General features: G+C 40.0%; 1 protein-coding gene across 5 annotated transcripts in view; it reads left to right on the top strand.

Moving 5' to 3' along the window:
- The window catches only part of stxbp5l (syntaxin binding protein 5L), a 115,968-nt gene extending 105,651 nt beyond the window's left edge, over nt 1–10,317 (top strand). For 3 of the 5 annotated variants that reach the window (XM_020594668.1, XM_020594667.1, XM_020594666.1), the window contains 7 exons: nt 4,654–4,758; nt 5,674–5,913; nt 6,972–7,335; nt 7,886–8,051; nt 8,918–9,029; nt 9,278–9,498; nt 10,013–10,317. In XM_020594668.1, the coding sequence (XP_020450324.1) occupies nt 4,654–4,758; nt 5,674–5,913; nt 6,972–7,335; nt 7,886–8,051; nt 8,918–9,029; nt 9,278–9,498; nt 10,013–10,054 (1,250 nt within the window). In that variant the 3' untranslated portion in view covers nt 10,055–10,317. The remainder of the gene's footprint in view (nt 1–4,653; nt 4,759–5,673; nt 5,914–6,971; nt 7,336–7,885; nt 8,052–8,917; nt 9,030–9,277; nt 9,499–10,012) is intronic. The other 2 variants (XM_020594670.1, XM_020594669.1) reach the window with 1 other exon arrangement.
- Nucleotides 10,318–13,064: the final 2,747 nt, after the last annotated feature.

The following is a 13,064-nucleotide window of genomic DNA, read 5'->3' as shown; positions in this document are numbered from 1 at the left end:
AATGATTCACATTGCTGGGTCGTAGTCTGAAGGTGGTGAAAATAAAAATGTGGTTGGCAGACACTAGCCAAAATGACTGCAGGTTTAAAAGGTGGGTGAGCCATAAAATCTGACAGACATGATGACTGACCCTGGAGGGAGAGAAGCTATTTAACACTGAGCTGCTCTAATTTAAAATGTGGAAATTGAAAATTTACTTTACTGCCACTTTAAGTAGCAGATTGCCAGACAGAAGAACTATACTGGGAGCATATGTTCATGTAAGTCAGTCAAAGTCTTCATCCATCCATCAGTTATCTATACCGCTTATTCCCGAATAGGGTCGTGGGGGGGCTGGAGCCAATAAGTCTCCATGTTATTCATATTATATTATTCATAGATGCCACTATCTGTGCTGCTGACTCATTAACCCAGTGCACTACCAACACTGCATTGCTAACATATACAGTAGTGCTGAGGCATCATATACAGTGTAAACTCATAACCGTAAGGAAAGTACAATTCTGGAAAGCTCTGGCTGGGCAGGTCACTCACTCATGACCGAGTCTGTTTTTACTTATGGTCAGGGCTCTGTCAGATTAACTGAAAGTCTCCTTAAGGTCACAACAAGGTCATTTTCCATAGGAGACTCAACACTGTGACAAATTGTAGCCACCCTTCACAAACAACAGCTACTGGTAGCAAATGTTGACAGCTGAAAGTAAGATTGTATTCCTAAATCACAGTTCCTTCACATCTGTGCTCTGCTATAATAAGGTCATAAAGATTTTTACTTTGGACCACCTATATGTTTCTATTGCCACACATTGTACTGGAATTTAACATGCTAGTGCAAAATAATGATGCTTAGTAAACAAAATAAGTCCAGTGCTGTTTGTTGAGTCACAAATGACCCTTTTACACCAATTCTGCAATTAGATTCACTCTTCTGTCTTCATCGACCTCATTATACAACACTGACCTGGAGCCAAGAGGGAAGCGGTTTTTCATTAGCAAAAACCTGAATGTTTTATTAAAGCCACTGCTTCACTACAGCTGTATGATCAACCAGACCAACACAGACAGTGGTAGAAATCACCCTTTTCTATAACATCTGAAAATATCCACTAGAAACTGTTTGGCAGATGACTTGAGTAATTTAACAACAAGCTTTGCACTAATTTAGTATAATGTTCATATAGAATTGTAGGTATAAACTGTAGCAACATGGCATTGCAGTCTTATGGCATGAAAGATTTCAGTACTATATGTTTTGGCACAATTAGTAGAGCCATTTTATCCAGGTAGACGAGGTTGTGAGACTCTAGAGACGTCAGCTGATTACTAAACCCAAACCATCGGCTTGCTGCATTATTACACTGCACAGTGTGATTAGATCTCCACAAGCTGGACTATGTTGGCAAGCTATCAGAGTAAAAAACAAAAAGTGTGAGAGTCAGCTCTTTAGCTTCTGTCTGACATAAAAGAAGCATGCCATTGTCTGTCTAAGGGATAGCCACCTTGCCTCCGTGTGCCTGAGTGGACGTCAGTGTCTTCTTTCACATGGCTCTGAAATAGTTTGGAGAAAGTGGCTCTGCCTTGAATCATTTTGCAGCGATTATCAGTGTGAAAAATTTGACATGGTATGACAAGAGGGTCCTTTAGCTTTCTGTGCAGAACAAAAAGGGTGTTAGACATGCCCTCTGGGGCAGCATTAAGAGCAAAAGCTGTTGTACTTTGTCATAGTCATTTTGTCATTTATATACCTCCCAGTGCATTAGGCTCTATGATATATCATTGGCCCCATACAATCCTCCTGTATTTCAATGGCCTGATGGGCTATTCAGTTCTGATGCATCTGTCTGAGTCAGTCCGAACACACCACCAGCTTTCCTCTGGTGCCAGCCTCTGATCAAAATGTCAGCTTGGTGCACAAGATATTACATAATCTAATAGGCTGCTTGCTGTGAAGTTTTCTAAGCACAGTTAGGCTTCCATCACTTCCACACTGGGCCATGTAAATTAATATTGTACCTGCCACATACCACTTGCAGGGCTTTTGAACAGCATTGAAGATATTGTACAATACCGTTGGATTTGTCTGTTAAAGAAAGCTACAGATTTAGTATGGATTGAACTGTCCATGTTTGAGATTTGTTTAGAAACTAGTGCAAGCTTAAATAATGACATACAGTATACAAAAACAGTTTTTTTGTGTTGTACTTGGGTTAGATGTGTTCTGTACAGTAGTTCAGTATTTCTTTGCCTTTACTGTAATTGTCTTGATTACTATTTGGATGTCACACATACAGTGCAACTCACTAACGGTATGGGATAGGGAGCAGGTATGTTTAAAAAAATCAAGAATAGCCACAGTGAACAGTCAGCAGACCTTGCATATTCTCTGATTGCTGCCTTGCTTTTGGCATCGTTGTTTATCAGTTTCACTCAGTTACCACAGTGAAGAGCCAGCAGGATCACTGGAATAATTAAAGGTCAACAAGCAGTGTGAGAGATGAAGCCGATGTTAATGAGGCCTGCATGCCAGGAGAGGAGACAGGGGAAGGAAATGCAGGGGAAGCCATACCCAATGTACAGTAAACATTTTCATACCTCCCAGCTCGGTTAGGCAGTACACCTATTAAATATTGAAGATACAATGGTATGATACTTGGTAACAAGGATGATAGCGGTTGCTTATGGAGAAGAAAATCTTTAAGAAAACGATTCTGTGTTGATTTGTTTGTTAGTATAAAGGGAGGGTGTGTTGTCTCCTCACAGTGTAATCCCTAAATTAAGTACAAGCTACAAACAACATTATGGTATTGCCTAATATAGATCTTTGGCAAGTAAAAGAGGCAACAGCAACAGATCTTTGGTGGAGCCACCATGGATCAGACCTGTTTAAGCATCTGGTTGCTCCTTGGACCACTAGTGGGTACCCACCAGTGCAGACTGGGAGCACCTCAAAAACTTTGACTCAGTTGTCTGATCATAATGATTTACCTCAGTCATTTACACCTATCCATTTTTCTTGCATCCAACACACTGACTACAAGAACTGACTATTCATCCATCCATTGTCTATACCACTTATCCTGTAGAGTGTTGCAAGGTGGCTGGAGCCACCTGGGTACACCCTGGACAAGTCACCAGCGTATCACAGACCAACTGTTCAATCACGTCTAACATATCCCACACTTAAAACAAGATGATTATTATTTGTTTCATCTGTGAATGATCTGAATGTTTTGGCTTATCTGTGCACAGAGTTGAGGTGATTCACTATCTACCTGGTCAGAAACCAAAGAGGCTTTCAAACGACAGTCAAGTCTGCACCCACGCACGTACACCTACACCATGTTTGAATGAGAGATTTAAGACCAAATACTGAAGCTATAGGCCTTCTATTATTTGCCTTTATGATATTAGAAGTCTCTGATGGATATCTATAATAAGTGATTTAAGCATCCTAGCTGATAAAATGCTTCACTTTGAGGTCAAAGACTTCTTAAACTCCAATTAAGCACATAATTAAATTTCAGAAAAATCATCAGATACACTTTTTTATCGGCAGTAAAGCAAAGCTTGGCACAATACTGTATTCACGGTCATAAGTGGCACAGGTATATGAAAACAGATGTTAAGGAGAGTCTTTACATGTTTGTCCTTGTTTCTTTAAAGTGTGTGCCGGTGTATATGCATGTACCACTGTAAGAATCTGGCCGTAGTCTGTCTCAGTGCTTCACATTGCCTTTCCTTATCACCTGCCTAATACTACCTCGCATGTCTCTGTCTCCCTGTAAGGGCCCTCCGGGGGTCACTGTGTCCTGTCAGAGCACCACTATGGCAGACTTTCATTAGCCAGCACCCCACAGGCTTTGTCACACAGTGTAAACACACCCCAGCAGCACACAGCCAAACCAAGATGCTGCTATCTATTAGAGCAAAACACCATTTTGTCTTTGTCAGCAGTACTGTACAGCAACATTGACACAATACTAGAAATTTTAATAATAACATCTAATACTGTGTATTGACACTGCTCTGATACTGTGGTAAAGAACAACAACAGCACAACCTGAATTTCCATCCTTGAGGTCCTCAGGTTTTCAGCACCACCTGTGCTGGGGTTTTCAGGCCAGTTTTGTGTTGAATCGGTTATACCAGTTTTGTAACCAGTTTGTAACTGGGTAAACTGGGATCTGCTCTAAAATATTTGTACTTGCACCAGTATCTAAGAAAGCAGTATCATAATTTTGGTTGTCATGCAACAGTGATGTACAGTAGCTCTTTACTGACCACACCATCAGTGTTTAGTTGAGCAGATGGTGCTGAAAAGGGGTTAGGAGAGAAAAGGGATATGTGAATAAAGGTTGCGTGGCCTCCAGAAACATAGCCTCTTTTTTCTGTCACTGTCTGTCTCTGTATATATTTGAAAAAGTCTCTCCACACTCAGTTGCATCTTTCTCTCTTCCCTTTTCTTTCATTCTCTGGTACTGCTGTTCATCTGTTCGTCTTCTGTCTGTTCCGTGGCTGGGTGGCTGCATGGCTGAACTGCGTGCGTGCGTGCGTGCGTGCGTGCGTGCACGCATGTGAATGTGTATGTTTGTGTCTATGGGTCATGGCGGGTGTGGTTTGTTCTGCGGGGTTCATGTTGTGGGGGATGAGTAGGTTATGCATCCAGGAGGGCAATGCTTCAGCAGTTACATGGAGTCACTATGTACTCCCATGATGAGCACCACACCACCGCCACCCCCTACTGCTGGAATGAGAGAGGTAAGGGGGCTTCGGCCACAAACCTGTCCACTGCTGTCCTGCTGACTAATATACGTTCGTCCATCCGTCAGTCAGTATGTCAGTCCGTCCTGTGGCCCTGTTTCATCTAAAACATGCCTAGAAGTGCTTGCTCTTGTCTTGAGGTGTAGGAGCTGGACAGCTAGTAGTGTATGTTTTGCAGGCAGCATACATTTTGTTTATACAGCACCCATCTGGAGTGGTTACATAAATCTGCACTCAGAGTAACATTTGGCTGGAAGTGCAGTACTGCACATTGCCTGGCTCTGAATAATTCAGAATTGCAGCGATACAGAAATACTTTTATGATGGAGGTTTTAAGTTCATAATGGAGGACCTGAATGGGTAGCACTCAAATGGAGTTAAAGCAGTTTTTGAATTTGGTACAACTGCCAGTGTGTGTGTGTGTGTATGTGTGCGTGCATGCATTCTCATGTGTGTCTGCTTGTCAGCGTTTGTCTGTGTGTGTGTTTGTTTGTTTATGCAGAGGTGTGAAAATATGTTTGTCTAGTTGTCTTTTTGTAATGTTTGATCACCTTGCCTTTCACTGTATTCACTTCCTTTCAGTGACATTTTCCTATTTGTTGCAGTGTTTTACATGACACAACCTGTAAACAAGCCATGTTTGACTTTTAAAATATCACACTCTCTTGCTCCTCACTGAATACCTTTTTCTTTTTAAATGCTTGTGTTGTCATACCACAATTTGTCTTCTTTGTCCACTGTGTTGCCTTTTCCTTCCACCGCTCTCACTGCTGTCATAAATGTCTTCATTCCAACACTGTTCTCTTTCTTTCCTCTTTCGTCCTTCCTTCTCTTGTCACTGCTTCATGTCTTTCTCCACCTGCATCAATTCTGCCTGTGCTGTGCTGCTGTGGTTGGCCATTGCTGCAACAGAGAACCGTGAAAACTCCTTCAGCCGCTCTCGCAGCTCCAGTGTGTCCAGCATCGACCGGGATACCAAAGAGGCTATCACCACTCTGCAGTTTGGAGAGTCCTACGTGCGCAAGAGTGACATCCTGCCCACACCATGTTTGTGGGTGGGCACCAGCTTAGGCGTTGTTCTTCTCATCCCAATGTCCATTCCCACTGACGAGGAGGAGAGGATGGAGGAGCTTGTCACCGTTGGCCCCTGTGGTAAGTCACAAAATCACGTATCCGGTATTTTACAGAGGATTTTAGTCACTCTAACAATAGTTATACACTGTTTTCCTGCACAAACAAAGATTATCACTAACATTTATCATGTGCTCACTTTTGGTTTTACCACCTCATATAGTGTTTGGCTGAGCTATGTATTTACAGCTGACTGCTTGCTACAATGTTGCCACTATATTCCCAAATCTCAGCAGTAATTTGGTGACACATGAGAAAATGCAGTGTTGATGCAAAGCGTGGTTAAAAAAAAAAAGCACTGTAATTTCCAGAAGAATAAGGTGCACACTTTTAAGCTCTGTGAGCAACATTTGACAGCTCGACTCTCCCTGCCCTTACTCATACTGAAGGGCTTCTAAAGCCTCATCTGTGTCAATTAGAGCAGAATTTGTTGTCATGGAGAACTATGACGGGCATTTGTCATGCACGGTCATGCATTGACTTCTTCTGTTCTCAAGAGCAAGGATGTATGTAGCCCCATTGATTTTGCACTATAACTAAGAAGTCCTGCTGTGTGAGGAAAAAGGTCTCCTTCTCAGAGGAAAAACAGCAATTGAACCAAAAATCGAGGTCCTTTGAACCAGCAGTTGTTCTGTTGAGACTAAACATAGAAGAAGCAAGCTTATTACTGGAAGGTCACAGATTCAATCCCAAGGAAGAAGTTCATTTCTTATGCAGAAAATATTGTCTTTGTCAAAAATGTCAGCATACTTTAGTGCATGTGTGAATAATGGATTACTTTGTAGCCAAGAGTAGAAAATGAGTTGTTCTAGGTTTCTAAATGTGAATATGTGAACTCTTGTGATTAACCTATCTCCTTCATTACTGACATTCGCAGCCTCATTTACTTTTACATGTAAAGTTCAATTATTCTCTGCCTCATGCATGAAACTGGGTCATAATAGAGATAATACTGGTTTGAGGTTGTTATTTTCATCTTCTTGGCTTGTGGTAGTATTGTCCTGTAGCTTTGAGAATTCTAGTTTCAGGCCTTATGAGCTCCCTGGTTTTCTTTATTGACTCTGTCCAAACACCCCTAGGAGCGGTCCTGATGCTGAAGGGCTCAGTGTTGCGCTTTGGCTTCTTGGACTGCATGGGAGCATTTATTCAGAGCCCTTACGAGGTTTGGCGAGATCTGAATGCCCCCGAGGACCCTGATCGACCGCGGAGGCGCAAGCTGGTCCACTTTTCACCATCATCCTCCCAGGATGCCTATGGAGAGGGACATCTGGCTGTGCTGTGCTCTGAGAGACAGGCCAAAGTGTTCTTGATGCCCTCACAGTCTTGCCTCTTTGTCCACAACATAACTGAGTCGTCCTTTGTACTGCGAGCCGATGTGGTATCAGTGTGTAACAGTATTTGTCTGGCCTGCTTTTGTGCAAATGGACACATCATGATGCTCAGGTACATGTGTTAAGTTGCTGCTCAATGTTTGAACTCAAATTGCATCTGTCTTAATAGATATTTTTATGCTGCTGAATTTTTGGATTAGACTAGAGCTGTGCCATTAATTGTATAATGATTGAGATAACAATTTTGGCATTCACAGTCACTTAGACAGGTTGAGTACAATACTGACCCTTTGCATTTAGATTTCCTGCTCTGATGCATTGACTAAAGTATCTCCTATTCACAGGTAAAAGGTACATCTTGCAATGCATTTTTAAAATCTGAACACTGACTAACTTGTCTCTGGATACAGGCAAGAATGTTTTATTGTCTATGCAGAGATAACTCCAGTTAACTTGGGTGGATGCTAATGGGGGTACTGTGTCCTGTTATATTTATACATCTTCCTTCCAAGAACATTTCCTTGTTATTTGAATTACATTGTAAGTTTAAAGGCAGTTTCACATTACTCACGCCGAACTACAGTGTTGCAAAAAATGTACCCCTATACAGTACTATACAGCTGTTCCTGGTGTGTAACTGGTCTTTCATTCTTCTTGTCTAGTTTGCCGAGTCTAAGACCGCTGATGGATGTCAGTTACCTGCCTCTGACAGACATGCGCATTGCAAGAACATTTTGTTTCACCAACGGAGGGCAGGCATTATATCTTAGCTCCCCGACGGAGATTCAGAGAATTACTTACAGCCAGGAGATGTGTGACAACCTGCAGGTCAGCACTGTTGTCTGTCTGCCTCATGCAATTTCTCATAATTTTGCATTCATATACACTGCCAGTCAAAATAACCAAGTGCCCAGAGCTGACAGGAGCCACTGAAGTAAAATGCCATGCTGGTCATATGTTGTCTGAACTCCACTGGGTTGATGATGTAGATATCTTTTTTACGTGCATGTGTGCGCATACACACGGTCATATTTATGAAAGTATTTGTTCTTAAGAGGTATTACTGCACTCTCACTATTGATCAAAGATACCTGTCTGAGTGGAGCTGGTAACACAGTGCAGCCATAGTGTCACCTAGAGGTAAACAGTGGTTACTCAAATTGTGGTCTGGTTCTCACAAGTCACTGAGGAGGAGCTGTCAGTATACAGTAGACCAGTTCTCAACCTTTATTAACTTAAGGCCCACTTTTAATTGTAAAAACAAAATATGAGGACCACCTTCCCAAATAAATGAGAAAATAAAAGAAAAACACAGAACACAACACAAAGTAACTTCAGTTTTTTTTATGCCACTGTGCCCACCAGAGGGCGCACTGAGGCCCTCCAATGGGCCACGGCCAAATGAATGAGAGTGACTACAGTAAACAAATCACCTTACAATAAGACCCATAATATCATTCATCTGCATGTATGCGTCTATGACAGTTTTATAAAGATGGTAAAAGTTAAAGAAAGTGAGGAAAACATAGGCACTTTGACCCCTCTCCCCTCAAGCATTACAATGTTTGATCAACAAACTTTGGCAATACATCCATGGTGCATAATCTGAAAGAATTGTTTATATATAAATTTTGAATTTATTGATTGCTAAAAATGTCTTCTTCTTTCTTTTCTTCCATGTTCATTCATTGCAGGAAATGCTGGGGGAGCTGTTTACACCAATAGAAACACCAGAAGCCCAGAACAGAGGCTTTCTAAAAGGCTTCTTTGGAGGAAATGCCCATAACTTCGACAGAGAAGAGCTCTGTATGTTTTTATTTTATTTTATTTTTGTCTTTCTTATTTTCTTAATATGATTCCAGTATGTGCTAATTCACTTAAATGATTCCATTTGATGTTAATTAAAAGTTATCTATATAATTAACAGTGGTTTGCAGTAAAATTGACATTGCCATATTAGTAACCCAGAATGTGCTTTATTTTTTTTATCGTCATCATTTTCTGACATACTTTTTTTCCTTCTTCTTCTTCTCTGTACCTGATGTCGTCAACAGTTGGTGAGGCAGCAGCTGGGAAGGCTTCTCGAAGTCTGGCGCAGCATATCCCGGGGCAGGGAGGGATGGAGGGCATGAAGGTGGGAGCTAGTGGAGCAGTGGGTGAGCTGGCTCGGGCCCGCATTGCTCTGGATGAGAGAGGCCAGAGACTGGGGGAGCTAGAGGAGCGAACCGCCCTCATGATGACCAGTGCAGAAACCTTCTCCAAACATGCTCATGAGGTAAAAACAAGAACATTATAGTAGTAATAACTAAAATAGCTTAGTAGGAGTCCATTTTTTGATTACAAAAAAGATATCCTAATTAAGTCTTAATTAGCCAGAATGAGTAAGTGAGTAAATAAGAATGTCCTCATAAAAACTGAAATAAAATTTAAATTATGCCGACTCAAAATAAACAATCTCCATTGCTTCCATCCCATTCCCCTTTTCTCATTTTCTCAGTAATAGCAACATACAGTAATAATATGATGTATAGGCATTGCTGATTTGTGCTGACACACCTCCTCAATGAAGATCATATGGTGGCACCAGTTCTCTGTTATTGTCTCATTTACTTACTCTTGAATTTGCATATATGTTTTATATCCAACTGCACAGACAAGGTGCAGCATTTTTAAATGTAGTGTTATTCCAAAGAAATACACTGGAACAGGAAATGAGTTTGTGATAGCATCATATTCTTCACCATTAATAATAGCATGTGATATTTATGTTGTTGTTTTTTTTTTTCCAGCTGATGCTAAAGTGCAAGGACAAGAAGTGGTACCAGTTGTAATTAGCAGGACTAGGGTTGGTGCTGCACTTGGACCACTGGGAGATTTATGCCAGGACAGACACTTTCACTCAACTAAAGAGCAACTAAAAGACAGGCTCAACAGTGACTTTGTCTTTACGGCTTCTGGACTTGCTGTACTTTTGGCACTGTCACATTGTTGAATGACAAGGATGGGTTAGTCCCTTGTCTAGATATGCAGCGATATGTCAGAAAGCGGACGGCAGCATTTGAAGTACTAAAACTGGAACTGGAAATATCCACCAAGTCTCATAAAAAATCAGGGTCTGGTGTTTTGTAATGAGGAAACATGTCACCAAATGCAGCAGTGTGTTTCCCTGATATGTTATTAATCATTTTTTAAACAACAGTGGAGATTAATGGCACAGACAATTAAGCAAATCCAGTTCTGACAGATGTTATTCATGACCAGAGGCAATTCTTTCTTGTGTGTGTGTGTGTGTGTGTGTGTGTGTGTGTGTGTGTGGGGTTGGGTTTTCGTAACCTCACTCTGTAGATACTCAGAAGATAAGGAACCATCAAAAAATGCATGAAACAAAATGGATGACTATTAAAAATATCCAACTGCCATATTTAAAAAGCAGCATGCTACTTTAACAGAAGCAGATGATACAAGAAAAAAAAGTTTTATTTAACGATGTAAGCCAACAACAAAAACTATGAAAAACTTTATATTTTTTGAAATACTGACAAAAAAAAACTATATATAAAAATGGAAATGCATAACTGCATTGCTATTAAGCCAAAATTTGTGTCCTTTTCCCTTTTTTCTTTCCTTTTTGTCTGTTTTAACATTTTTTCTTAGTCACATCAAATAGGCCTATTACTTGACAGTATAAATGCACATAGTTAGCATTCTCTACATACACTTAGAATAATGCTAAAACTCATTTTTACCACTTTCTCTGGGCTGCACAGTGCAAACACAAATCAGTTGTACTTAACTTTGCGCAGTCTATTCACACAGATTTAATTCCACTTTTTGGCTGCTGCTACTTACAAAAGCTTTCAGTGATGACACTCCCCAACTATAATTGTATGAAAACACAACAGATTACTGTGAGATGTATGCAAAAGCTGAAAGAGCTAAAAGCGTATTCTGGACACAGTGTGTTTATATCTATAGTATGAGTCTACAACATACAGTATATTATTCATGTACCATAAAAACAAGATGAGCAAACTAACTAACAAAGAACTAATCAGTCATCATATGATCAGTACAGATGACAAGAAGTATGCTGAGTCGGCCTTAGGGGGCTTTTTTTTTTTCTTTTAGTTGCTGGTTCATCATTCAAGTCTTTAGCTGCCTTTGTCAAATGTAAAAGTTTAGTGAGCCACTAGATTGTGTGTTAGAGACGGGGAAAAAGAGTGCCACAAATGTTAAACCGGAGTTTATCTCTGCCAAAGCAATCAAAACTGGATGACACCCTTGGTTCTCTCTCCATCTCAGTCTTTTAAAAGTTATGGTATGTGTTTTTAGCGTTAAGCCAGAGCGCTCCTCTTTTCATAATCACAAAGAATACTTTTAATGGTTGTCACTGTCTTTGTGACAGGAATACGAAGAAGAGTTGGAAGCAGGTCTGTTTACAGTAAACCCTTGTGAGTCGTTTATCAGTAAAAGTTTCACAAAAAGTAACAGTATTTTTTTCAGTAATGTTAAAGATGTTGAGTCAATGAAAAAACAGTACATGTGTAAAACTTTTGCAACAATTTCAACTGAAGGCAATTTCTTTTGTTCAATATTGTTCTTAATGACTATGATGTCCTCTTGTTGCAGTCCTATATTTGATGGCGATGGCCTCTCAACTGAAGGCTCGTGTATGTTTAAAAACAACAAATGTTTCATGATACATGGTCCTGTATAGTGATTGTGTTGTACATGTCAATGGGTAGCCACACCACATGGGCAAACAGCATTAACTGACAAGGACATTTTGTACTTGTGTATTTGTCTGTACTTTAAATTGATCTGAACCAAACTATAACAGTTGATTATGACATCCATCTCTCACACATCAGGCCTTTATGCACACAAGCATTAAACACATATAAAGCACTGGGTCCTCAGTTTGTCACGCCCACATAAAATATGCACAGCTACACACAGATTCAAGGCCTAAAAAAATAATAGAGACAGGTAAATGTGCACTGGAAGTCATTTCTGCCATCTTGTCAGGCATTCCTTCAAGCCCATTAGTTTTCACTAAACTCAAGTCACCTGAAATCCAAAAGTAGAGCCATGTGGATTTCAGGAATTACGCATGATTTGATTCAATGCGGTGTCTTAGACATGACAAAAAATAAAATCCTCTTCTGTCTCTGTACCGTCAATATTATTTTGTGTTCAGTGCAGTTCTGTCAATGGCAGAGAAAACACAGACAGAAAAAAAAAAAGAAATTTAAAAAAAGACTTCTACTGACAGGGTGTTTTGTTAGTATGTTTTTGGTTTTTATATTAACTGTACAGTTCAATCTTGGGTGAAAGGTGAAACAAAAAATTATAAAAGATAAAGATATTCTTGAGATATTTTTCTCTGTATATGTTGTACCTGTTACTGCTGGTACTGTATCTGGTATTCTGGCTCTGTCTAAATCACTGGAACTCTGTAGTTCTTCACACATATTGTATCCTGGAAAAGCATTTCTCTGGTTTTCTCAATGATGGCAGCAAAGTTTGTCTTATTTAAATGGATTCTACCACTTTTTGTTCTTATTGATATTATACTAGTGTAATAGAAATTACTTGACAAAAAAAAAGAACTTAAAATATGTTGATGCAAAAGCAAACTGAAATAAACATTGATTGATGTACACAGTTTAAAGCAATGTTTCACTGGTCCCTAACCAGAATCAACTGTTTTGCTCATATAAAAGTGCAACATAATGTTCCATGTGTGCTGTTTAGCTTCTTGCTTCAGTACCTCCACATCAGCAAGCCTTCTCACGTCAAGCAGGCTTGAAAGGACATGCTTTTTTAAAATTAATATTA

Source organism: Monopterus albus, unplaced genomic scaffold (assembly GCF_001952655.1).
Source record: "Monopterus albus unplaced genomic scaffold, M_albus_1.0 scaffold24.1, whole genome shotgun sequence".
Lineage (NCBI taxonomy): Eukaryota > Metazoa > Chordata > Actinopteri > Synbranchiformes > Synbranchidae > Monopterus > Monopterus albus.
The sequence above is the reverse complement of the archived record's forward strand: the minus strand, read 5'-3'. Positions and strand labels throughout refer to the sequence as shown.